The 24,792-nt window shown below is 36.3% G+C and overlaps 1 protein-coding gene across 1 annotated transcript; it reads right to left on the bottom strand.

The window, feature by feature from the left end:
* Positions 1-2,119: 2,119 nt before the first annotated feature.
* Positions 2,120-16,395, bottom strand: LOC108366175 (uncharacterized). The gene is made up of 9 exons (XM_017620491.1): positions 15,555-16,395; positions 15,309-15,418; positions 10,130-10,280; positions 9,880-10,063; positions 6,994-7,628; positions 6,714-6,850; positions 4,050-4,239; positions 3,818-3,974; positions 2,120-3,721 (listed from the first exon to the last, which is right to left on the bottom strand). Exons 1-9 carry the CDS (start codon positions 15,676-15,678, stop codon positions 3,664-3,666), a joined length of 1,746 nt encoding a protein of 581 aa, XP_017475980.1. The 5' UTR covers positions 15,679-16,395; the 3' UTR covers positions 2,120-3,663.
* Between the last annotated feature and the right edge of the window lie 8,397 nt (positions 16,396-24,792).

Below are 24,792 nucleotides of genomic sequence, written 5' to 3'. Positions count from 1 at the left end.
ATTCTTTTTATTTTTACAGCGTTATATATGGCATTCAAAAATCACTGGGCAATACTGCGGCCTATCAAGCGATCGGTAGTTAAGTTTTAATGTCACAAGCGTACAATACAAAGTTTATTTCGTTTGNCAATACAAAGTTTATTTCAATAATTACTAGACGAAGTTTTTGTTTATAAAATTAGTAAATTATCCCATGTGATGCAAAAATACTAAATATGTACATATGTAAGTATTAATTTACAGTGAGAATGGAAGAGAAAAAGTATACGAATTTTTAAATGAAAAAGAATGCATATTTTTATATTCACATTTTCAATGTTTTTTTTTAAGATCTAATCTAATCCCAAAGTCTTCGTATTTTTGTTCTGCTTAAAAGTTTGTCACAAATATGTAAATATGTATCTACATATGTATATCGGTTTACGAAAAATGTAATGTACATATATGTAAAATTTAAGTAATATTATTTAATAACTTTGAAAAATAGGGTAAATTAAATAAAGCAAGTCGTCATAAGTCGTTTATAGATTTGTTCGCAATGCATATTAGTACATATATCGCACACCTAGATCTAGTGCGATCGACTCAAGAACAATTGGGCGATTCTCTTGCATAAATCAATTCATAGCACCTATGTACATCCAATTAATGGAAATATTTTTTCTTCATGAATATTAACATTAGCTAGAAAACTACTGTTATACCTGTTTTTGTATTAACTACGTTGAATCTGTACGATCCAGAAGCAGTTAAATTTCCCTCTCTGAATTTTGAGTGAGCTCACTTTAAATCTAGATGTGCGATACATATATTGTTACCCATTTTTAATAAAGAAAAAATATTAATACTGAAATACAAACTTTATTTTATCTACTATGTAAGTTATGCTTCTGTGGCATTTTCGTAATTAGCACATTATAATGTTGTATCAGCACATGGGCCCAAACTAGCTGTTTAGTAAGCTGCGCCCGGCGGAGCGAAGCTGTTTGTTCCCCCACTGAATATGGCGGAGAGAAACATTAAAACGGCTGCGAAAATACCACGAAACTTTACTTCGCAGCAGCTTCACGGAAAAATAAAAGGAGCTTTGTTCTCAGATTGGTAACGCTTCTGGAAAATAGCACAGTTTCATGTGTGTAGGTACATTAAAGTCCAAAGAAGAGTTTTGTTTCTCTTAGTTGAGTTCGACAGTGTTTTTCCGCAGCTGATACTATTAATTTATTCCTTCCTCTAGTGAAATCCCGATAAGCATCTTCGTTTTCTACGTAAAATTTTCGGTCCAATATTATTTACAGTGAACCAGTTGTTAACACTTGCGCTCTGCTCGGGGTCGTCATCATAACTTGTTTGCGCCGTTCCGGCCGTAATACATATAACAGGGGAGCGTTACTCTTGTCTTGGGCTTATCAAAAAGTTTCTGGGCGGTTCTGACGGTTTGGAAAAACCGAGTCAATTCCCATGACGGTGGGTTGTACGTACCGGAATGACTTGGGTTTTACCCGACCAAGGGCGGTTGTTTTGGCAATCTAACCCCGCTTAGATCGGCAAAATCCTTCAAACGTCGCTCGCATATGGGGCTACATCTGCTCCGTATTATTCTGCTCAGGGCTGTCATTGAGTCAAACCAGGAGACGGGTTGAGTTATCGGCGTTAAGCACGCGCCGGCATTGGATCACGTTGTTTGTGGCCCCATGCTGTGTGAACCGGACCGCCTCCACGGCACACCGGAGCTCGCCTGAGAAGCACAACACTAACACACCCACACCCCAACACAACACAACACAACAATAGACACTTATACGGACACAACCGCTCCTCCCCCCAACACGCCACCGCTGGCAACTCCTACTCCCTCAAACAATCTGCTCGGTGTGTCGGTCCAGAATATACCGTAATATTATATCGGTCAATTGCTACTCGTGCCTTGGCTGGTGCCACTTTAGGGAATGTTCTGGACCCCGCAACACGCCAGATTAGACTTGTGACTACGTGGACCCCTGCTGTGCTGCCCAGTCGCAAACTTCCCCCGCGTCGGTGCCCACTACCACCACAAGGAAGCACCCTCCAAGTGATACCATTCCACTGTAACGGATTTTACAGCAAGACCGAGGAGATAACGTCTTCATGGGCCGGCTCAGAATATTAATAGCTGCGGTCCAAGAGACTAAGTTGCATAGCATGTCGAATGATCGTAGGGGAACACACTTTGATGAGCAGATGGACGATTCTACATATCAACGACGATGCAAGCGCTGATCTAATAAACCGCCCATATTCATCTCGATTGATGAACCTGCCGACTTTGCTTCAACGGAACACCGAAACTACATAAACTTTCCTAAAGCTGATTGCAACGGCTCCGTGAAAGTTACTGAAACACCTTATCTGCCCTTCCCACACCAACCGACGTTCAGGTAGGTGAGCGTAAGTTCCGCAGGGTTGTCACTGTTGCTGCAGCTCGCTTCATTCCAGCCGAATGCATTTCAGATGCCCGTCCGAATTTTCCAGCCGAAGCGTCTTTTCTAGCCGATGAGCGTGACAACCTTCGTTAGGCCGATTCCAGAAATCCCCGCATCAGGGATCTCAATACGGATATTTGGCAACTTGGAAACGAACATACGCGGAAGATGTGGAAAGAGCATTTGAAGACTTGAAACTTCGCCTCTGGTGTGAGCAAGCTTTTGTCAACCGTGAGGTCGCTGTCCAACTCGACGAAGCGTGACGACAGTTGAAATCTCTTTCGGCGACCATACCTCATCGGATCCGGAGCGATGTGCGAGCTATTTTAGCATCCTCCGGTGGACAAAACCAAATGTCGAATGACCAGAAGGCTGCACCATTTATTGCTGCATTATTTAAACAAGGTTCTCAATCTGTCCATGCCCACCCTCATCATTCCGGACATCTGGATAGCAGGGAGGGTAGTCCCACTGCTTAAACCGTGGAAACCAGCCAACAAAGGAGAGTATTTTCGCCCGATATCTCTCCTTTCCCCGGTAGCGAAGACACTTGAGGCCCTTCTACTCCCGACGCCAGCGGAGCCTCAGCATGGGTTGAGTAAAGTGCGAAAAATTTTCAAAATCAGGTAACGGAAAGACGTGCCTCAAGAGCCCTAATGTTATACAAACAAAGGCTCTATAGCTTCCAATCCTGACGAGATGAGAGAAGGCGTAGCCGTATTTAAGATCAGCGTGCGAAAATCCAGTGATTGATATGAAACAAATAATCACTTTTCACTGAATATGAGCTCTTTTTCCTATTTCATGTAAAATTTAGTGAATTAATTTATGTAACTTTAGAACTCTTGAGGCACGCGTCTCCGTTATCCGATTTTGAAATTGTTTCGCAGGGCACATTTTTATGACCAAACGGACCTATCTAGGGGAGTCTTGTTTTGTGATGCGATGAAAAAAATACCTTTGCTCCGAAGCCTTGTTATTTACAATATAAGTTTAAGCATACCTATAGATCTTTGTATACATACAATCATATATATATATATGTACACATAAAAGGAAAATGTATTCTATGTGTATCAATATTTTTATTCGAGATTCAATTCTACTTAATATCACATTATTTTAAATACACACATAGTATGTATGTATGTATGTACATACAAACAATCAATCAATATGAGGTAGCATTTAGTAGTCGCATAGATTACTTCAAGATTGATGCATAATGCTCCTTGTAGGAATACTTGAATCGCAATACAATGCTGTAAAATAATTTAAAAAAAATCAATGTAACAAATTATTACATCTGTCTGTTATTTAACAAATGTATGTACATATGTATAACTAGAGCTACTCACATCAGAAATAAAAATGCAATCGCATACAGCGCCGCGCTTACAATGTTGAATAGTCCTGGATATGTTTTCAATGACTCCTTATAGATGACTGTGTAGAGAGGTGCCGCCAAGAATGGCGCAATCGATTGCAAGACATTTTTAATGGAAAATATTTTTCCTAGAATATGTTGAAATTGTTGATTTACAAATATAAATTATAGATAACTTATTATAGATATTTTTATTCACTCACCCAAATCTGTTGGCGGTACTATATTTGATATAATGGTTCGACACATCGGTCCACCAACTGATTTCAAGGCACCCAAGGCGACAGCTAAATACAAATGCCAAGGCTCAGATGCCACTCCCCTTACAATGCTGCTTACAATTTCGCTAAGAAACGAAAGTAGTGCAAGTGTCACCACGGACATGCTGAAGACCTGCAAAGAGATTGAATTGACTTTTATTTAAATTGTATTGTATGTACTTAGCTTGTGGATGCAATTTTTTTAAACATAAAAAAAAAATCTAGTTTGATCATTTATCAACTTGTTAGCTATTAATCACGTTCTATTTTTACACGTAAAAGTACCTTGATTTTATCAATTTATGAATCGGTAAAATTTTAGATGTGAAGTTCGCTCTTTGGTGCGGAGAGGATGGTGGAAGTGGACAGTTAGAATGAAACGCCAAATTTCTGTGGGTTGGCTGGACGAAACATGACACAAGGCCGGTCCTGATTTGTCTCTAAACCGCAGCTGACTAGGGACGAGGGAAACTCGTTCCAAAATACATCAGAGACACTAAAGCTTCTCTCTATGTTGGCAGGTTCCTTAGACATACTTGGAGGGAGCATCCAACAATATCCGTATAGGCGATATAGCAGTCTCCCAGCAATCTCTCCGTTCTTGGGCAGAATGACGAAGGGCGAACTAATTCTATTCGCCACAAAGAAGAAGATTTATTGCATAATGTTCGCTGGTTTGGGTAAAAGCCATTGAAACCAACTCCATATGAATCGATTAATTACTAAAGCGAATAAGTCAACATATTTTCGATATGGGAAATTTGATGCAGTTGAACAGAGCTCCATTAAACGAACCGAAATATCGAAAAAATACTGACTTATTATTCCCTATTAGATCATTTTAAACGTAACCATTGAATGTCATCTCTAACATGTAACCGATTGACAGTGTCACGTGCTTGGAGGACTGCGTCTGTGTAAGCAACGTGCGTTAGGGCATGGACGTTTTGCTACACAAAATAAAATATTCTCTCAAGAGTCCATGTATTCGTGAAAAATCTATTTACATTCGTCATACGCCTTCTCTACAGAAAAAACTTCGACACAATGTTTCCAGGAAGAAAATAGCGGAAGCACACTGCTTTTACTGAACGCGTCGCACGATCTTATTTACGGACGCCTTAAAAATGAATTACGCCATTGGGGTGGGGCGTTTTCGACTGACCTCCAAATGGAAAAGTCTATTCGACTACCAGATTTTGACAGAACGAGCCTAAAAAAACGTTATTGTTTTCTCGGAAACGTTACTGTTTGTCATCAACCAAAGGTAGAGGGGTGCTAACTAATTGGGATTGAGCTGGCATGTGAAGAGGTGGTTGATTGTGTGGTGTCCACATGCCGGACACTCACTGGGACTATCGGAGTCAAGTCTGGATAGGTAGCTGTTAAGACGACTACCATATTCGGACCGTAACTTGACCAGAGTAGCGCGGGTCGCGTGGTAGTTGAAGCTCCGAGTCTGCGATAGATGGTGATTGGGTTCCGATCAGGACATCCATAGGACGGGAGTCGTGGTAGGTGGTGGCTGATTCCCACTGATTGATCACTCGTCGGTACGTCGTCGGGTCCAGTGGTTGGTCGACGTATGTTTGGACCACGTCCATATACTTGAAGGCGTGCCTTCTGACGTGCCTGGGAAAGGCTCTTCCTTAGCAGGGGTCTGTTGGGGTGCATACGCCAGTGGCATCCCACCAGAAACTGCCTACTGAGAATTTTGTTATGCTCCTTACGGGAAGCATTTGGGCCTCACTGTGTAGTTGGTGCTCAGGCGACATCAGAAGGCATCGTTGTCGCTGACCGAAGTGCGGCATTCTGACAAGTCCATAGCTTCGTTCACTGCGTCCAACTAGTACCCAACTAGTAATTCAGACCCGGCCGGCCAATTGCCTTGTATGTTGCTAGCAACGTTTCTTTGTCTTTGCCCAAGGTATTGCCGGCGAGCGACTTAAGGACCCTGTTGCGCTTCTGTACTTTATTGACAATTGCAGTTGTGTGCTCGGAGAAGGAAAGCAGGCTATCGAAGGTAACCCTAAAATTTTCGGCTTTTTCACCGTCGGAATTGATGTGCCACCGACATGAATGGCTGGTTTAAGCTTGACCTCCTTGGCCCAGGCGGGGAAGAGAGTCCCCGTTGCGTTGGAGAGAGGATTAGGCTCCTTGCAGTAAATAATCGAGAAAGTTCGGAGAGATAACCGTATATTTTCGTGCAGAGGTCATCAATTCCATTCCAAGACGCCAATGTCGAACATTCATCAGCGTGTGTGATCAGGGGAATTCCCTCCGGTGGCAGATGGAGCTTCAAGACATAGAAATTAAACAGTAGGAGGGAGAGTACACCACCTGGAACCCCTTTCGNGCCTGGAACCCCTTTCTTAATTGTTCTAGGTCTTAAGCTTTGATCTCGGATAATTAATGGAATATCTCTGTTGTAAGAGAGGGTATTTTCCCTATCTAACTCCACTAGCTAGGTTTAAGAGAAATAAGTAATCTTTTATATTCTCTTTTTAGCTGTTTTCATATTAAATTATGACACTAATCAAACAACCAACGGATAAAATGAATTTGTTATTTTTTAACAGAAAAATGCACATTTGGCTTTTGTCTTACCTTTCTCAATATCAAGAAACCAATCAGCGCTCCGAACATAGGCACCATATGACTAACGGTCTCGTAAAATGTGAAATCTCGCACAGTCCAATGGAATTTCTCGCGCACAAACAAATAAAATACCGTCATTGCGCCATCTGTAAAGTTTATAGAAATAAATAATTAAACAATTAGAAAAGTTCCAAAACAGCTGGGAATTTCACAACAATTTATATGTACATACATACATACATATATACAATTAGAATTTCCGATTGAAGATGATATCATTACAACTAACCGAGCACGAATATCGACAGGAACATAGTGCCAGTTACAAGCCAAATAATGCAGCGATCATAGAATGGCCTCGTCTTCAAGCAAGTGACCAGCATATCTTTTATGTGCACGTAACTGAAGAGTCCCGCCTTTTTAGATTTTCCCATGGCAGAAGTTTCTTCAGATGTTTGCTTTTCTGTTGTTGCCCCATTCAATGCGGGTTTTTCGTTAGCATCCTTCTTTGCCTTTTCGCAACCATTTAATTCTTGTATCCGCCCGTTCTCTGGCTGGATCGATTCTTTTAGCACATCGTCTGCTGAAATTTCAACTACTTTTCCTCTCGCATCTATTGCAAGCACGCTTTTTCGCTTTTCGTTTGAATTTATTGCCTTACCGACATGGTCCATGGCTATATGTTCCACAGGTTTTCCATTGAGCGTAATACATTTGTTAGCATCGACGGCGACGACGTCTTCAACCCTGTGACTAAGATGTAAACTTTCCGGCACGCAGACAACAATAAAAATTGTTGTGCTACACATGAGTAAACCGGATATGAGGAAAGTTGTTGTGGTTCCTGTAGCGGCGTAGACAAAACTCGAAAGCAGCGAACCGGTCATTAGGCCAATGAAGAAGAATGCTTCCATGAAAATCATTCTAAGGGAAAATAAGATAAATAATATTTTATAAATCGATCTTAATAGTTGTATCCTATTAAAAACTATATTTCAACTCTATACAATATGGAAGTCCTGTACTGTTCACATCTTTCGATATTTTTATTTACTTTAAATTTTAACCATTTCCGGTCTTTTCTGTAATTCCAACCCAATACCCAAAATAATAGTAAAAATTCCCTAAAACGCATTATACGGTCACTACAATTAAAAATAAGACGGAGAACACAAACAAATTTTCTAATTTTAACAATTTCTGAAAAAAAAATCGTAATTTAAAATTTTTTGTTAAAAAAGTTTATCTATAATAAAAGCATGGGTTTACAAAATCACGACCCCAGCATTTTTACGAAGAACACATTTTTGCGTTAGCGAACTTTGGCCGCACTTAAAAAAAATAACCCTCATCAATCCATCTCCGGTACGCTGAGCGCACAGACAACAAAACGCCGTTTCTATAAACCATAGCGTATTATTAGTTGCGTTCCAGATGCTTCACGATTTGCAGGAACAGCTGTTTTCTCCATTAATAAACCTTATGGAAGGTGGTCACCTGGCACGACATCCTGTAAAAACCTGTAAATCGTGAAGCATCTGGAACGCAACTATATTATAAAAGACGTGAAATGCATTAAGGTTGTAGTCAGGCTAAGAGATGGGCGCGTGATGGATTTTGGCTCACGTTCACGCACACACATTTTCTAAAAAAATTTTGTATTATGTTCACGCACGCTTCTCACGAACATTTTTTGCATATCAATAGGATTTTGTTACAAAAGCTTTTCAAAACATGAATCAATGCTTTGAGTAACCAATTGCTTCACGAAAGTCACGCGGGAGTATTTCGATCGTAATACCTAGTGTGACCAACTGTACGTAAATGACACGTACAGTACGTAAATTTGTAGCTATGTACTGTGTACCGAAGCCAACCAAAAAATCACGAAAATGTACGTTAATTGAATCGAAGAAATATTGTTGTACGTAAATTTTATCGATAGGAGCGCCCAACATACATACGTACATGCAAATTTTGACTAATAAAACCAAAAAATATTATAATGAATCAATTGATGGAAAGTGTAAACACCTCATTAAAAAATCGTCAAATTGACGATAAAATCCCAAACACTGGCAACCATTTGAGGCATAAAGTTGAAGTTTTTACGTTAAAAATGTCTGTGGATATCGACTAATAAACAGCAATAAAATCGTTTCCAAAATTTTTCTTTAAAATTTTGTGTTGCTACAATCTTTTGTGTAAATGAGTTTTTGGAAAAGTGGTCACATTAGTAATACCTATTTGCTTTTTGCATTATTTATTTTTGTTTATTTCCCTTATACTTTAAGCCACACAGCCTGTACGTATTCAATTTTATTTGACATTGACGACGTGACGCATTTGCCGGCGAACGCATATTGTGTAACTTCACTTTAACTCCTAAGCCAAGTAACATTGCCACTAAAACTTTAGTTAAAAGCTTATCAGCAAGTTAAAAATACGCTGATGTTAAAATTACGTGATTGGCGGGAAAATTTTAATCACGCACGTTCATGCCATTCAAAATTCCAATCACGCACTGTCACAGATGTTACGTGATTTTCCATCAAGACCGCTAACGTTCAAGCGTGAAAAAGCGTGACACGTAGAAAATCACGTGCTTGGCCTATCTGCAGGTCAGGATAACAAACTCGTAGGAAAGATCATCTCGGCGGTCGGTGAAATACAACAATCTCCACCCAAAGCTGAGCTAGTTCTGTCAAAGAAGCGATTTTGGATGCACAATTTTCGCATGTTTCCATTCTGAACAGAAGTTGCGATTATCAGATCACGGAAGTTGACTTTGACATTGTCCACAAGATATTGTATTTGATGTCGTCTCTTATGATCCCATATAATTATCACTGTATGAGAAAGATAGACAGAATATATCCCACACTTCCTATTCAAGTGCTTCAGAGAAAGCGGGTCCAATTTTGCGGGAACTTGGACAGCTCGGGGTAAATCCCATGAGAGAGTCCACAAGAATTCATCAGAAATTCAGGTTGGTTTAGAGGGATGCATTGAAACTTTTAGGTTTTGGAAGATTTTTTTTTTTATTTAAAACCCGTGATATTTATTAAACGATTAATTAAAAAAAATCCGAAAACTCAAAGACTATCGATATTTCCAAGTCATCTCCCAGTTTGAGGTTATACCTCTTATCTGTTGTTCAAAAATTTTAACGAACCTGTAAGGTCTTGTCTTTGTGTCCGTAACATCAGATATAAAACAGAAAGCCGCTACAGAAAATACACAATTGCCGCCCAAAATTGAGTGTGGCACCACGGCCAAAACGTAGTACCAAGGATTCACCGGTCGATAGACGGCTATTTGACAAATCACAGCAGCAATGAGGTAGGTGAAGGAGAAACCTATGGGAATAGTTAGTATGTATTTAAATAACGGTAATTTTAATAAAAATGCGCGTACATACATACCTATCATTGAAATGACCAACAACGGCTTACGGCCATAGTGATCCGACCATGAACCAATGAAAACGCCACACAACGCCGGCACAATACTCTCCAGCAAAGTGCGAATCATAAACAGATTTGCGACATATGGCTGCACTTCGGTTTCGATTTTCTATTACAGAAAGCAAGTGAAACGAAACTAAACAATTAGATAAATATTAACGTATTTACAAACACATATGAATATATACATACATACAGTGGTGGAAGATTTAATAGAAACTTTTTACCTTGAGAAGTTTTGACTATATTTCTTTTGTGTATTCGATGTTTGATATTTTTTTTTTATAAAAGTCTGTATATCAAGCAGCACATAAATTCACATTTCAAACTTTGTACAAAAATTATAAAAAATTCAACAAATCTTAACAAAATACCCCAAATGCTTCAAACTTTTCATTCATAATTTTTAGAAAAATTTTGTACCTTCAGTTTTGTAACCCATTAAATTTTAGTTGGTTTTTATATTTTTTTTTTTATTGCCGACGCGCACATTGTTTCGACTATATGGAGGCAGGTGGTCAATAGTTGAAATTTGGTAAAGATGGGATAATTGCCACGCCTTCCACTCTTGGGACGGAAACATTAAATTTGATCCGATTTCGATGAAATTTAGTTTGTACTCTTTCTTTTATTATAAAAACTTAAATATAAAATATGGGAAAGATTGAATTACTATAACGTCTACAACTTCCAAAAAATATTCTCTTTTCTCCCAATGTCTGGCATAATTTTTCTATTGTTGGAAAAATTATTTTCGCGAAATTACGCAAAAAGTAGCTGAAAATCGAAAATTAAGCAAATCGAAAATTATTTATATTTGCGAAGTCGTGCGAAAAGATCCGATTATATATTCGAAAACTACATAAAATTTTCTAAAACATACTTCTAATTTCAAGATCTGGCGAACCGGTACTCACACTTTTTTTATTAGTCATCTTTAGCATTTACGTTTCCAAGTCAATTGACAAGAAAAATAGGAAAATACCAAATAAATGATTGATACCTTCACCCATTTATTCCACGACACTTAAAGTAGATATTGATTAGAGTTGGAAAAAAAAACACTTGCTTTAATGGGTTCAGCGTCAAAGGCAACTAAACTCGGTATCGCGCCGATTCCAGTATTTTTTTTTTTTTTTTTTTTTGGAAATGGACCGATCGTGGAGAAGGGGGTTGTGTAAATGATATGAACTTTTGTATTTATGACTCTTATTTTTCCATCCCTAAACCCAAGTGGTTTATTTCATCAACTGTTACCATGACCTTTTTCCACCTGCCTCCATATAGTCGACACACTGTGCGCTGCTAAGCATTTTCTTCCACATAAAGTATGCTCGACAATGCTCGCCTTGAAATTCGCTATAAAACTGCAAACCCAAAATTGTTCTTAAAATTCTGAATAAAAAGTTTGTGGTTTTTAGGGATTTTGTTAAAATTTGATGAATCTTTATAATTTTTGTAAAAAAGTTTGAAATGTGGAATTATATGCTGCTTGTTATATAAAGACTTTGTTATAGCTAGACTTGAAAAAAAAAATTAAACATCGAATACACAAAAGAAATATAGCCAAACCTGGACAAAATAAAAATATTCTATTATTTCTTCCACGACTGCAGGGTATGTAAATATATAAATATGTGGGTATATATGTATGTATGCATGTAAAAATATTTAAAAATATTTATATATGTATGTAAATATATCGAGCCCTAACCGCCAAAATAACGTAAGCGACATTTTTTTCAAAATTTTCTTTTTGATGCAGAAACGTATCTAGAAGCTCTAGGAATATTTCTGCATCAAAAAGAAAATTTTGAAAAAAATGTCGCTTACGTTATTTTGGCGGTTAGGGCTCGATATATGAATACATGGTATTTTAACTTGATCGAACATATAGAGTAATTACAATTTTAAATACATACATACATACATACATATCTGAGGCATTTTATTAAAACCACTTAAGTGACTTTAGATGGTTGACTTTAAATTAATCAAGTAAAGAAGTATAAGTTCAAACAGTTTCGTTAATATGCTATGATATCTTGAAGTAATTATTGCACCAAGTTTGGTGGAAATCGATAAAGCGGTTATCGATATACACTTCTGTTGTCAAAAGTGGGTGGTTCTACGTCCATTTTCCAAAAATCTGTAATCTTGTTTCAGAATATTGTCGTTTTAAGCAACCATCTGATTTTTAGGGCAACCATCTGATTTTTAGGGCAACCATCACCCCTGAAAAAGCTTCAAAGAGCTGGGAAGGTGGCCTTTTTGCCTTACAAGAGTGTGACATTTGATGAAGAAACGAACACAAAATTCTCTCACCCTTTGCCTCTATTTTAGAACCGAACACGAAGAGAGAAAGGAGTAAGTAATCAAAAGGCAGCATTTTTTGGTAGAAACGAAGTCATTATAAGAAAAAAATTGTTTTCAACTTTAGAATCTGTTTTCTCGTCTTTGAATTATCATGCTGAAAATTGCAATACATATTTTTGTAGGAAACTAAACGCTCTAAAAAAAAACATCTTGCATCATTTTTGATAAACCTTAATTTTATGTCATTATAACAGTCTTTCTCCTATTTTAGGTAAAATAATTAAAGTTATTTTCAACTATCCAAAAGAGAAGTCATTGAAAAATTGACATGCGAAAACTTATAAGCAAGCTGGCGAAAAACATATGTTCGCGAATAACTAAAAGAAAAAATTGGCTTTGTGATTTAGCTATTGAAAATTTAATAATTATTGCTAGCATACAATGAAAAAGAGAGTAAAGCTATTAAGCACAAGGTTGGTTATGGTTGCCGCATAAAATTTTTCATTCATACCATATTTTTCTCTAAAGTACATATACCAAAATGGATATATGTAAATGCAGCCACCCGAAATGTTTTAATTATGTTTGAATTGATGATGGAAAAAATTAAAAAGTACATTTCATCACCTGATATGCAAAACGACGTAACAACATCGTAAATGAAATGGAAAAAGTCGTGGCTAATATTTTTATTATTTTTTCATAAAATGTTGTGGGGAGTTGTAGTTCGATGAAATCCATCATACATATATGTAACTCAAAAAGTGAAATTTGATTTTTTTTTTTTTTTGGTTATGACTTTTTGCATTTCAATGATTATGTTTGTTACGTCTTTTTGCATTTCAGGTGACGATTTGTAGCTTTTTGAAAATTTTGGGTTCAACCGCTGCCTGATTGGCCATCTGTTACCCCGCTCCAATCGTTTAAAGTATAAATTACGGTCCACTCTGGAGGAAGCTATGGCTCGCACTACTCGAACTGTTCAATATTTGAAACGCGTCCCTTGTCCGAGCCATTGAAAATTCCAAATACATGGAAACTGCGTACTGCAATCGTCGAATGACCAAACTGATTTGATCCAATTCAGCTTGGTTTTGACACAACTTATTTTCCTAACATACTCATTCCCCTCGCCCTTAAAATGAGCTACATAATAAAATAAGTATGGTCACATGTACATACATAAATGGTTTCTTCTGGAAATTCTCAAATTAAAAAAAAAATAAAAATATTTACTACATTTCTCGCAGATATGCCTGTAGGAGAGTTTTCTAAACCAGTTAGTCGTCATAAAACACTTAATTTTCACTTGAGGATTCAGTATTCCCAAATTCTCCACCGATATTATTTATATTCAGAATGCAAATGCTGCTTTGTGACACATTTACCAAAAATCGCTGGTAACTTCCTGAAAAGTATACGAATGTTTTTGAAAGCTCTATTCACTTTGAGTAACAATTTTCGAAATTTCAATCCGTAAATTCTCTCAAGGATTTGCCTTTTTGGGAAGGCTGCTCATCATCAATGGTCTTTGCAAATCGGCGCAAGTGCCTTTGTAACTACGCTACAGGAGATGAAAAGTAATCCAAATCNTTTGTAACATAGCCATGGCTACGCTACAGGAGATGAAATGTAATCCAAATCCACGTACATACTTCCATTTTCACTATTTATCACCATTAAAATTGACTATTTATCACCAAAAAATTTGAGCTAAGCTATTTTTAGCGATAGAGAGGACAGAACCGCAATTTTTGGAGATAGCTAAAAATTCAGAAAAATTTTAGCTTTCGTAGTTTAGCATTTTAGCATTTTGGCATGCTTTCCATAATTTTCGTCTTTCTTTTATAAATTGCAAAAACGACGCGTTTTTTTCTTCTAAGAGTTTCATGGAACTATCAGCAGCATGTGGTTCTCACTTATAGTTTTGTTACCCATTTAAAATTTTCCTTTAATTATTCGAACCTTACAAAAAAAAATGCACTTGAAACAAATACAAAATAAACCGGTTGCGCATACAACGTGTCAATAACGTTTCGAAAGTGTAACTTTGGTTTATTGCTGTCTAACGGTGTTTTTTATTTTACAAAAACAAAGTGAAGTTTATGTTATTTTGGTTTATTCCCTACAGAATGGCAACAAAAAATAATGTAAAATTGCCCTTACGAAATTGGACTTTCGCACAGCCGAATGAATGAATCGTTTGACCTAATGTGCACTGGGTCATTGTTAAATAGAAAAAAGTTGTGAAAAATATTCACTCGTTCACTCGTTTTATTAGCCAAGTACCATAACATTTGGTAGTATCAAGTATATTATTTTCACCAGCAAGAGATTTAGGAGAGAGCTTCGCAAATTATTCATACCTCAGAACCAATTCTTGGCTCTGAGAAAATAATTCCACTGAATTAGCTCACTTTCTCGATGAGCTACTGTACAACTGACCGTCCGTCCTCGCTGTTGAGCTACGAGTTTAATGGCTATTATTTTGCTATTTTTACAGGAAAAGAATACCTACATACAGGTTCATCAAATATAACAATAGGCAACATTAATGTTCATCCGAAACACTATTAAAAAGATGTTAACATTCAAAAAAAAAACGATATTTGTGAATTGACCTATTATTATTATTATTTTTTTTTTTTTTGTTGGCTAGTGTAACTAAATAGTCCACGCACGATTAAGATTCCTTTCAATAAAAAAAAAATAAATAATGACGTGAAGTGAGTTTTTCAATTTTAATTTACCATATCCTATAGCAAGCACAGACCAAATGTTATTTATATTTTTTATGAAATTTTTTTATTTAAATATTTACCGTCGCTTGTTCACTGGCGTTTTTTGTGCCTAATTCTTGGCAAATAGTCTCATTGTAATTGAATATCGTTGTACAGGCTTGATATATGATTTGATTGCGGAGAATCGTACCTTGGGAAGAAAGGAAATATAATTAAAACAAAAAAAGTACTTCGTTACTCAGCCACGATCGGATTTGGAAACAGTTCAAAAATATATATTTAAAAAAAGAGATGTATGTTTTTTTTGTATCACCAATTCTAATTACCGGATAGACTATGGGCAAACACCAACATAAACACAATCGGTTCTATGTAGTACATGTGGAAGATTTTGCCCCACTGCTGCAGCTTTATGCGCGCTATCATCGTGTTGGCCACTTTTTCCACCATTTTTGAATAAATAGTTATATATTTTTTTTTTATCTGGTTTATTTATTTAATTAGTAGATGAATAGTTACTTTCGCCACCACAAGAGTTTGTTTTCACTTTCGCGTCATTCGCCTTTCGGTGCTCCCGGATTCAAATTCAATTATTTAACTGTACATTCGAAATTGATTTCAATTTCAATCCGTTTTATGCCTAATGTAATACCTAATGTAGCTAATGCGGCAATAAAATCACAAACACTAAAATTAATATTTTTTTTTTTTTAAATTAATTTTTGATATACTATCTCCGGAAGCCTTCAATCACCTAATTGTATTTAAAGTTTTTGAACTTGAATTATGAATTTGATTTATGTAGCACTTATTATTATTTTAACAATAAAACCGCTCTTCAGTAATAGGTATTCGTTTCATAACCATGTAGAATGCGTCCGACTCCAGTTAAAGTGTCACATAAAGTGGCAAATATGTAAGAAAATATCGAGAATAGGATCGCCTTTTCTGTTTACGCTTCGCTAGTTCGCTAGTGCTGGTTCTGCGAGCTAAGTAGTTATTTACATGCAGGCGGCTTTCTTTGCATTTTTTCCCGTGTGAGTTGTTGGCTGATCATCGGACGCGCACACGCATCCACTTCAAGCCGGAATTAATTTGAAACTAACTTCATTGTTGCAGTTATCTTGAAAAAATCGTCGCATGTGAAGTCGCTAGCTACTTACTACGTTTCCATTCATACCTACATACATATCTACATACATACCTACATATATGTATTTGCAAATAGGTAAATATAGGCAAGCGTGTGTGTAAATAATAAGGTACGAAAAATCAGGCTTACATATCGCCGTTTAATGTACAAAACCCACTTATCAACAAAATGCAAAACTGTGTATAAATTATTTTCTGTATAGTAAAAACACTCATATTTCAAAATGATTCTCTTTTTTTGTTAAGCAATCGCATTTCTAGATCGTAAATTTCAGGACGAATGAATAAGGCCTGAGCCAAGAGCTTCGGTGAGCAAATACAAATATTGGCAAAAAATGTCAGTTAAGCGGTTTTGCAGTACGACGATACGCGGTTTTGTACTTTAAACGACGATATGTAGATTCACACATGCATACATATGTACATATAGGCCACCGTCTTCAAAAGAGTCACAACTCAAAATAATACGTTTGTCAGAAAATGCCAAAAAATTACTTCTTAGCACTTGATAATCATATGGGCAACGCCGACTTCACCTTGGTTTTTTTTTAATGAATTATAATAAAAATTTGCTTCAGCTTTTGCTGAAAGCTAAATAAAAGCTCTGTGTACTTTTTTAGTACATAATTTCAAAAACGCAAAATTTTGAGTTGTGACTCTTTTGATGACGGCTGAGCGGCTGATATCGCGCTATCAAAAGCGATCTAGCAGCTGAGCATCCGAACAATTAATTTTGCTTTCATCTTTTTTTTTTGTTTTATTTCATAGAAGATTCAGGCGTGAAGCTAAAACCAGATACACGATCAACTGATTCCGCCATAGGTGCTTGTAAGCTCAGGTATGGCGGATTTTATCGTAGACAGTGTTTGTAGTTTTTTTGTTTATTTGAGTAGTCCACTTGCAAAGTGCGCCATGTAAAATTTTTTCGATTTTTAGTTTTTGGTGGGTAACATACCAGTTATTAAAGTAGTTTCATGTCCACTAACAACCCGATGCAAAATCTTTTTATATTCTGTTATGGTATGTTATATTTTAATATTATTAGGCTCTTATTTATTTATTTATTTTTCCAGTTTGAAATCAAATTTATTTGAATGATTATACGAAATATAATTCGCACTGAGCATTTGAAAACACGTTTACATACCTGTGGCTGTAGCTGTTATTGGTTACATCCCAGAAGGTCCCAGGCTCGAGCGACGGTCAGATGCAAGATATTAAAATGTTAATACAAATTTTGGGGGTTATGTTTCCAAACTATAAAAAAAACATCTGGGAAGTGCAGAACGAAAGCGTATGCGTACGAAAAGAACGCTAGCAATTAACAGTTCTAAATTAGACAGACGAGATTTAGTTCGTTCTGCATCCATTTTCCGATGTTCTATATTTTTAATGGAACGTTTTCGTTTTCTTATCACATGTTCTGTGACTATTTTAGATTTAGCAAATTTGCCTATCATTGAAAAAAAATGGTCAAAAATAAAATAGGTCGTTCGACCTTTTCGAAAACGATGCCTTTTTAATTCTTCTTGCTTCTTGCATCAAAATCTAATATTTTTGAAAAATTGGACTTAATAACTTTACACTCTTAGCTACAAAAAGTACCACATTTCGCTGCTTTCGGGCCTGTGAGGATCTAATTACTAACGTACTGGTTCGTTTTTGGCATGAGGATCTCTAGTACGGAACTAAAAATTTGGTGTTATAGTGTCGGGGTTTCCCTGCAGGGTATTTTTTTTGTTTTAAACTTAGTTCGAGATCGTAGATAAATCCTTTATCAGTAACATGATCTATGTACATACTTTCATATCAGCATCCGCTCCATTAAACGCCGAGACGACCTTTTTACTTGTCTGTGTCTGGTTTGTATTTGCTACTTTTAAGTTTTTTTTTTAATGGTCTGGGATTTATACCCAGATAATTTACAATCTACATAGATAACATGAAAAAATAGAACAGTGTACTAGAAGATGTTAAGGTATGTATGTATATATACATACACATGATTGCAAATAGAATAAAATAAGATTAAATATTTGCTGTTTTAAATTCTAGTAGGATCATACACAGTACGCTTTGTTCCGGTTTCGTTTATCCACCGATGACAGCAGGTAATCGCTGATAATTGGTTTTGAATATTTATTTCCAAATCGATGCATAGAAAAAATTAAAAAACACTTGTACATTAATACAAATATTAGCACTTTTTCGCGCGGTAGCGAAACAAACAAATATGTATATACAAACATACATATGTATGTAAGTATCTATGTACATTAGACCATATCACGATGTATGGGAAAAAATAAAAAAGTTGAATTTGTTCTAAGAGATTTTGAACACCCACCAAGCGAGTATTTCAGGAGTGTAAAGTCTTTTTTTTCGGCACCCTTTAAAATCTGCTAAATTGGTTTTCTCCTATAACCTTTTTATTTTATGTACTTTCCATTTCTATAAATGATACGCCATAGTAAAGGTACATATTAAGAAAGCCTACGGTTTTTAAGTATATTTTTAAGCTTCTTCCTATTTATAACAGGCCACCGTTTTCAAAAAAAAAAATTTACTTTTTAGTTTGGCATAATCGGATTATCGCTTTAGGATAGGCTTTTTTTATACCTCTAAAACAGTATATATACCATTTATAGAAATCGCACATCAAATACAGAAGTTATAGAAAATAAAATTTCACACTGCTAAAATACTTCCGTTGGGAGTGCTTAAAATAGTTTGGAACAAATTAAACTTTTTTGTGATACGGTTTAATGTATGTATGTATGTATGTATGTATGTAAATAGATTGGGCTGTAACTATAAAGAGTCATGCATGAACAACTCATACAGTTTTTTTTTTTGTGCACGTATGTACATACATTAGAGTGGTCAAAAAAAAAATGTTTTCCTCTTGCCGAAAGAGGTGCTGATACAAAACCGTACGTTTCGTATCCATTTAGAGATATTAATCAAACAATTGGTTAAATAAACTAAAAACATTTCAAATTTAAATTATCTGAAAAAAATATCACAAGCTTCAGTTGCCATGGCAACAATAGCTTTTTATAAAAATCACCAATATTTTTGCCAGTTTCACAGCGATCCAGTAGCGCATTTCAATGTCATTGAGCACCCTGTATTGGTTGCAGTAGAAAACTGAAATTTGGTATAGATATTAAAAACTAAACTAAACAAAAACTAAGGAGGTGCCCCGTTTTCTAGGATGACATTTTTCCCGCCATAATAAAATTGAACCACTCTAATGTATTATATATGTTAATTTTTACACATATGTATGTATACGTATGTATACCTATTTTAGGCTTATAATAAATTCGGGACATGTTTCTCTCATTGAAACCGAACTTGCCGCAAGTTCAATGTTAAATTTCGCACATTAGTGCTTATTTAAATACTTGTAGAAACAATTGGATTTGGATTGGCATTTATGGGATTTTTTTCCAAACGAGCATATTTACATTTGTACATATATATCGTCGTTTAAACAACAAAACCGCGTATCAACAAAATGCAAAAACCGCGTATCAACAAAAACCACGTATGTGAGGTTGCATAAATTATTTTCTAGAGAGTAAAAACACTCATATTTCATAATGGTTCTCTTTTTTTATAAAGCAATCGCATGGTTTTGCATCTTGTTGATACGCGGTTTTGTACCTTAAACAACGATATGTAATCCTATTATTCATATCTAATTGCAGTGCAATCACAAATTTGAAAGAAATAATTAAAAATTAAAATAATTTCTATGGCCCGTACTCGTTAATTGCCGGGGATTCACCATATAAAGTTGGAATATTATTTACAGCTCACAGTGACTTGAAAATCTATCCTTTAAATAGGCCGAATTAAATTGTAGTATCTTTCGAATCACAGAAATATGTGGGTGCCCTTATTTTAGAAAGGCCTTAACTTATTTGCTTGCAAAATTTTACATTGTTCGTGATAGAGATCAGGTTAATATTGAATAGTGTAGCCCGAATACAAACGTGTTTTAATTCAATTGTGGCCTTTGATCCCCGAAAAAAAATTCGATTTCTTACCGTCAAGCCAATTCATTAATTATACGAAATGAATCGAAATTTGTTAACATGTACAAAATATATACATATGTATGTATATACAATGTAGGTATGTATGATCATCTCCGACAAACAGCAAATAATAAATCTTTACACTCAAATAACTAGTCAAATAAATTAATAAACGACACTTCACCGCACGAGCCAATAACCCAGCAAACAAAATCGCTAAGATAATAAACAAAGTTTTATATTATGCCGTATTAGAATATTTTGAACATCTCTGTGGTTTCAAACAAACATACTTATATTCGAGAGCACCGCATTACACAGTGTCGATAAATCTTCTTTGTTATAGAGAATGGTATAAGGAAATTTTACATTTTAGAAAAATCTTAGAGTTTGAGCAATTGTGAGTAGTTAAAAATTAGCCGAAAACTATTTCCAACCGCCAATTAGTGTATCCCCAATGTCTGCGCTGAAATTATGCCGCAATCAAAAAGTTCAGAAAAACATATTCCCAGGTTTGCATGCATATGCATGTATTTGTGGAGTACATACAGCTAAAGTCAGTAGCAAAAAGTCCGAATCAAGTAATTTCGGAGCTTTTAATAACTTTTGCTTTATACTCGTCGAAACTTGTTTAAATTTTATTTCATTTTTTTTTTTGACAAAAACAGAGGCTTTGGCAAGTAAAAAAACTGGTTAAAATAATTTCAACTCAATTAGAAAATATGTAAGTAATATTGTTTTTAACAAACCATAACTTAGAAAGTAGTATTAGTTGTAAATACATACATATATACAAAAAAAAATCAAATCATCATGGTCCGCTGGTTTTAATTATTCAACGCGAAAACAGCTTAATTTTAGAAACGTTGCTGATAACGCGCAGGAAACAAGCTCTTTTTACGTAAAATAACGCTGAAAATAGAATGTAGTTTTTTTTTTTATTAATTGAATGAAAATTAGAATAATCATTTTTCTAAACTATAAACTTACAGCAATAAGCACATTGCCAGTAGAAACAAGTTCGCATTCAGCAAATTGTAAAAGCCCGGAAAACTGATAAGCGTTATGCTGTATATGCTCGTATAGACAGGCGAGGCAATAAATGGCAGAAAGGCCTGTAAAACACCTTGAAAAGAGAAAAACTTTCCTAAAAGACAAAAAAAACAAAAACGTAAACGCAATACAATTTATTAAATCTCAGGACGACGGCCTTAATATTTCTAGAAAAAAATCTGGTTTTTTATAAATAGAATTAATTTTTAGATTAGATGATAGAAGAGTTTTAAAATGTTTAAAAATTTTATCAACGGAATCAAAACAATGAGGTTTTTTGAGACATTTTCAAATAGGTCTAGCTCACGTAAATCTTAATATATTCCCGAAATTTTTTTTTGCAGATCTCTTAAAATATAATAATAATAATAATAATAATAATAATAATAGTAATAATATATTATCTGGCAAGGCTCCAGGCCCCGATAGAATGCCAGCGGAGGCAATCAGGTTAGCAGCGAAAACAAGCCCTGACCTCCTGCTTAACATGTACAACAGCTGCTTTAGGGCCCGGGTCTTCCCAATACAATGGAAGAAGGCGAGGCTGTTGCTTATACCCAAGGGCAAAAGGGACCCAAACTCTCCTTCATTATTGTGGCCACTCTGCATGCTAGACACAGCAGGCAAGATGATGGAGAGTATACTCAAAATACACTTGACGTCAGCCATAGAAAACGGGGGAGGCCTTTCAGTGAAGTAGTCGAGGCGGTAAATAGAGCCGAAGAAACCTGCCACCAGGCGCGGCCAATAGTGCTGCTAGTCACACTGGACGTGAAGAACGCTGGAAGCCCTGGAACGGTCATTCAAGGTGCCAACATACTTATTAGATATGATTCGGGGCTACCTCAGAGACCGTTGGCTGTTGTACGAAACAACTCAAAGTCAGAGAAAGTGACGTATATAGCCCGGACCTCTACAACGCCAGGTATGATAGTCTGTTGTGCACGGAAACGCTGGAGAGCGCCTTTCTTGTCGCTTTCGCTGATGACGTGGCCGCCGTCATAACAGCAAGAAACATCCAGCTAGCACAGCTCAAGCTGAACCAGGTTATGCGCAGCGTCAGTGGGTGGATGAGCGATTACGGACTGCAATTGGCTACAGCCAAAACAGAGATCGTACTGCTCACCAAGAAGGGATAGGTTTACAAAGTACCTAGGGGTGAAGCTTGAAAACAAACTCACATTTTGGGAACACATTCATGGAGTATGTGAAAAATCCACGCAGATAACGGTGTCGCTAAGCCGGCTGATGGCGAATGTCTCGCAACCATGCCGTACGTATCTTTTGATGACAGCTGTTCAGTCGATGCTACTGTACGGGGCAGAAATATCGGCTGACGCATTGAAAGTCAAAAATACGGGATTCAAATGTCTTCGGTCCCGCGCAAAAGGGCACTACGCAATGCATCTGCATACCGTACAGTGTCCGCGGACACTGCTAACGAGCGAAAAAAGATTTACGGAATTATACCAGGTGCCGAGATAGGCCGAGCCGCTGCCGCGGCAAGGGCAAGCGAGCAACTAATCCAGTAGTAGCAACAAAAGTGGAACGCGAGCACAAAAGGTCGATAGACGGAAGTCGATTTCTACCTTACGTAATTGCTCACCGGTCATAATAGGTTTTATAATTTAACTTTTTTTGGTGAGGCACCCTAATGTACATATGAATATTCATACTTTGGAGTATGATGGAATTATACCAGGTGAAGTAATGAGAACGAGGGATTTTGGCAATGCCTTATTCGAAAATTCGCCTATAATTCAGCCGAATGTCAAAAACTAAAGAGGGACAGCTGTTTTATTACGTCACCTGTTTATTGCGCCATGACTTTGAAGTGCTTAAGAAAAACGCAGATGTTAAAAATTGATTTTCATTTCTCGACATTCTTACAAATTTTTTCCGTTTATTTTTCGCCATTATCGATGTTCATATGTGCATACTGTATAGTAGTACATCACAACAAATATAGTGAAGCGCGAAAAAATTAATATCCATTATTTAGTGTAACAAAACATTTTTCCAAAAACTGCCAATTTTTCCGTAGTTTTTCTCTTTTGTGCACCCTTCATTTCCGCCTAAGTATGTGCAGTTACATTAAAAAATTTGGTTTTGTCACTTTTACGAAGGTGCCTTTATAACTGCTTGTTAGTTTGCTTAGTTATCTATTTAATTTTAATTTTGGAAAGTACTATATACATACATACATATGTACATATCGCCGGTGATACTGCAAAACGATATATTTCAATTAGGATTCTTGGCACAGATCATTTAAGTACCAGAGGCAATAATTGACATAGAACATTTTGCAGTACACACTACATACATACATACATGCGCACAATGCGTGCGGTCGCAATTGTGTCTTGATCAGCATGGCGTATGAGTAATTTTCTTTGAGCAGCGCTGGCAAAAATATGCCAGGAAAAACTTTAAATAGCCAGTAAGTAATATATCTTTTATAAATATATACGTATGTACATATCAGCAATTGTGGTATAGGCAGCTTTTTCAAGCATTTGACATATTTGATGCCTTTTGCACAACAAGGCGCATCCACCAACAACAACGATTCGAAATGTGCCCGTATCTGAAGGTGAAAACTTTTATATAATTTACAAGGATCCTATGCCAAGCAAATTAGATCAAAACACATCAATACTTTGAAGTCTGCGTGCGGAACAGGGAAATGAAGGGGATTAGGTAGTAGATAATTAACCAAAGAAGCAGCAATTTCTTGCAATAGCAAAGCTCGGGAATGAGAGGAAAAATTTTAGACACTGGTGACTAAATACAGTACTTACTCAGGTAGAGTTCCTACAGCAAGAGTATAACCAGAGGAAAATTAAGCTTTTATTAACCTTCCTAGGGGGCAAAGTTCAAAACGGCGTACAGAGGAGTATTGGCATAGCAGCACCGATCAAAATTAGCTGTACGTTTTGGCCTGCCTTTTTCATCATTGATGGAAAGAAGTAAGCACAGCGCTAAGCATTGAATTGGTACAGAATTGAATGAAACACCCATTTGAGTTTCTCTGCAATTCTGTGATAAACAGGATGAAAAAACCCAACGAGAAAAAAACCTTCCTCTTCCCATGAACGAAAGACACAAGGTCACGCGGGAAGGAAAGAAAGAAAAAAGTTATTTTTTAGCTGCCGAAATTTCGACGCCATCTTTGTTGTAAGAAGTAAACAACGAAGAGAACGGAGAAAACCGCGAAATTGTTGAACGCATGAATAATCATTTTTATTATGCAAATTCTTCTATAAATCATGCCGTTGTGTTAAATTATTCTTTATCTTATGTGTAC

This window comes from Rhagoletis zephyria, unplaced genomic scaffold (assembly GCF_001687245.7).
Source record: "Rhagoletis zephyria isolate East Lansing unplaced genomic scaffold, Rhagoletis_zephyria_1.1 Rzeph_scaffold_02180, whole genome shotgun sequence".
NCBI classification, from domain to species: domain Eukaryota; kingdom Metazoa; phylum Arthropoda; class Insecta; order Diptera; family Tephritidae; genus Rhagoletis; species Rhagoletis zephyria.
The sequence above is the reverse complement of the archived record's forward strand: the minus strand, read 5'-3'. Positions and strand labels throughout refer to the sequence as shown.

What these genes read in the sequence shown, in the direction of transcription:
- LOC108366175 (XM_017620491.1), bottom strand. Translation starts at nt 15,678, where the DNA reads ATGGTGGAAAAAGTGGCCAACACGATGATAGCGCGCATAAAGCTGCAG. An exon ending in ACAAAGACAAGACCTTACAG is followed by an intron (nt 7,629 to 9,879) that starts GTTCGTTAAAAT and finishes ATTTTCCCTTAG; the next exon opens with AATGATTTTCATGGAAGCAT. An exon ending in GTTTCTTGATATTGAGAAAG is followed by an intron (nt 4,240 to 6,713) that starts GTAAGACAAAAG and finishes ATCTCTTTGCAG; the next exon opens with GTCTTCAGCATGTCCGTGGT.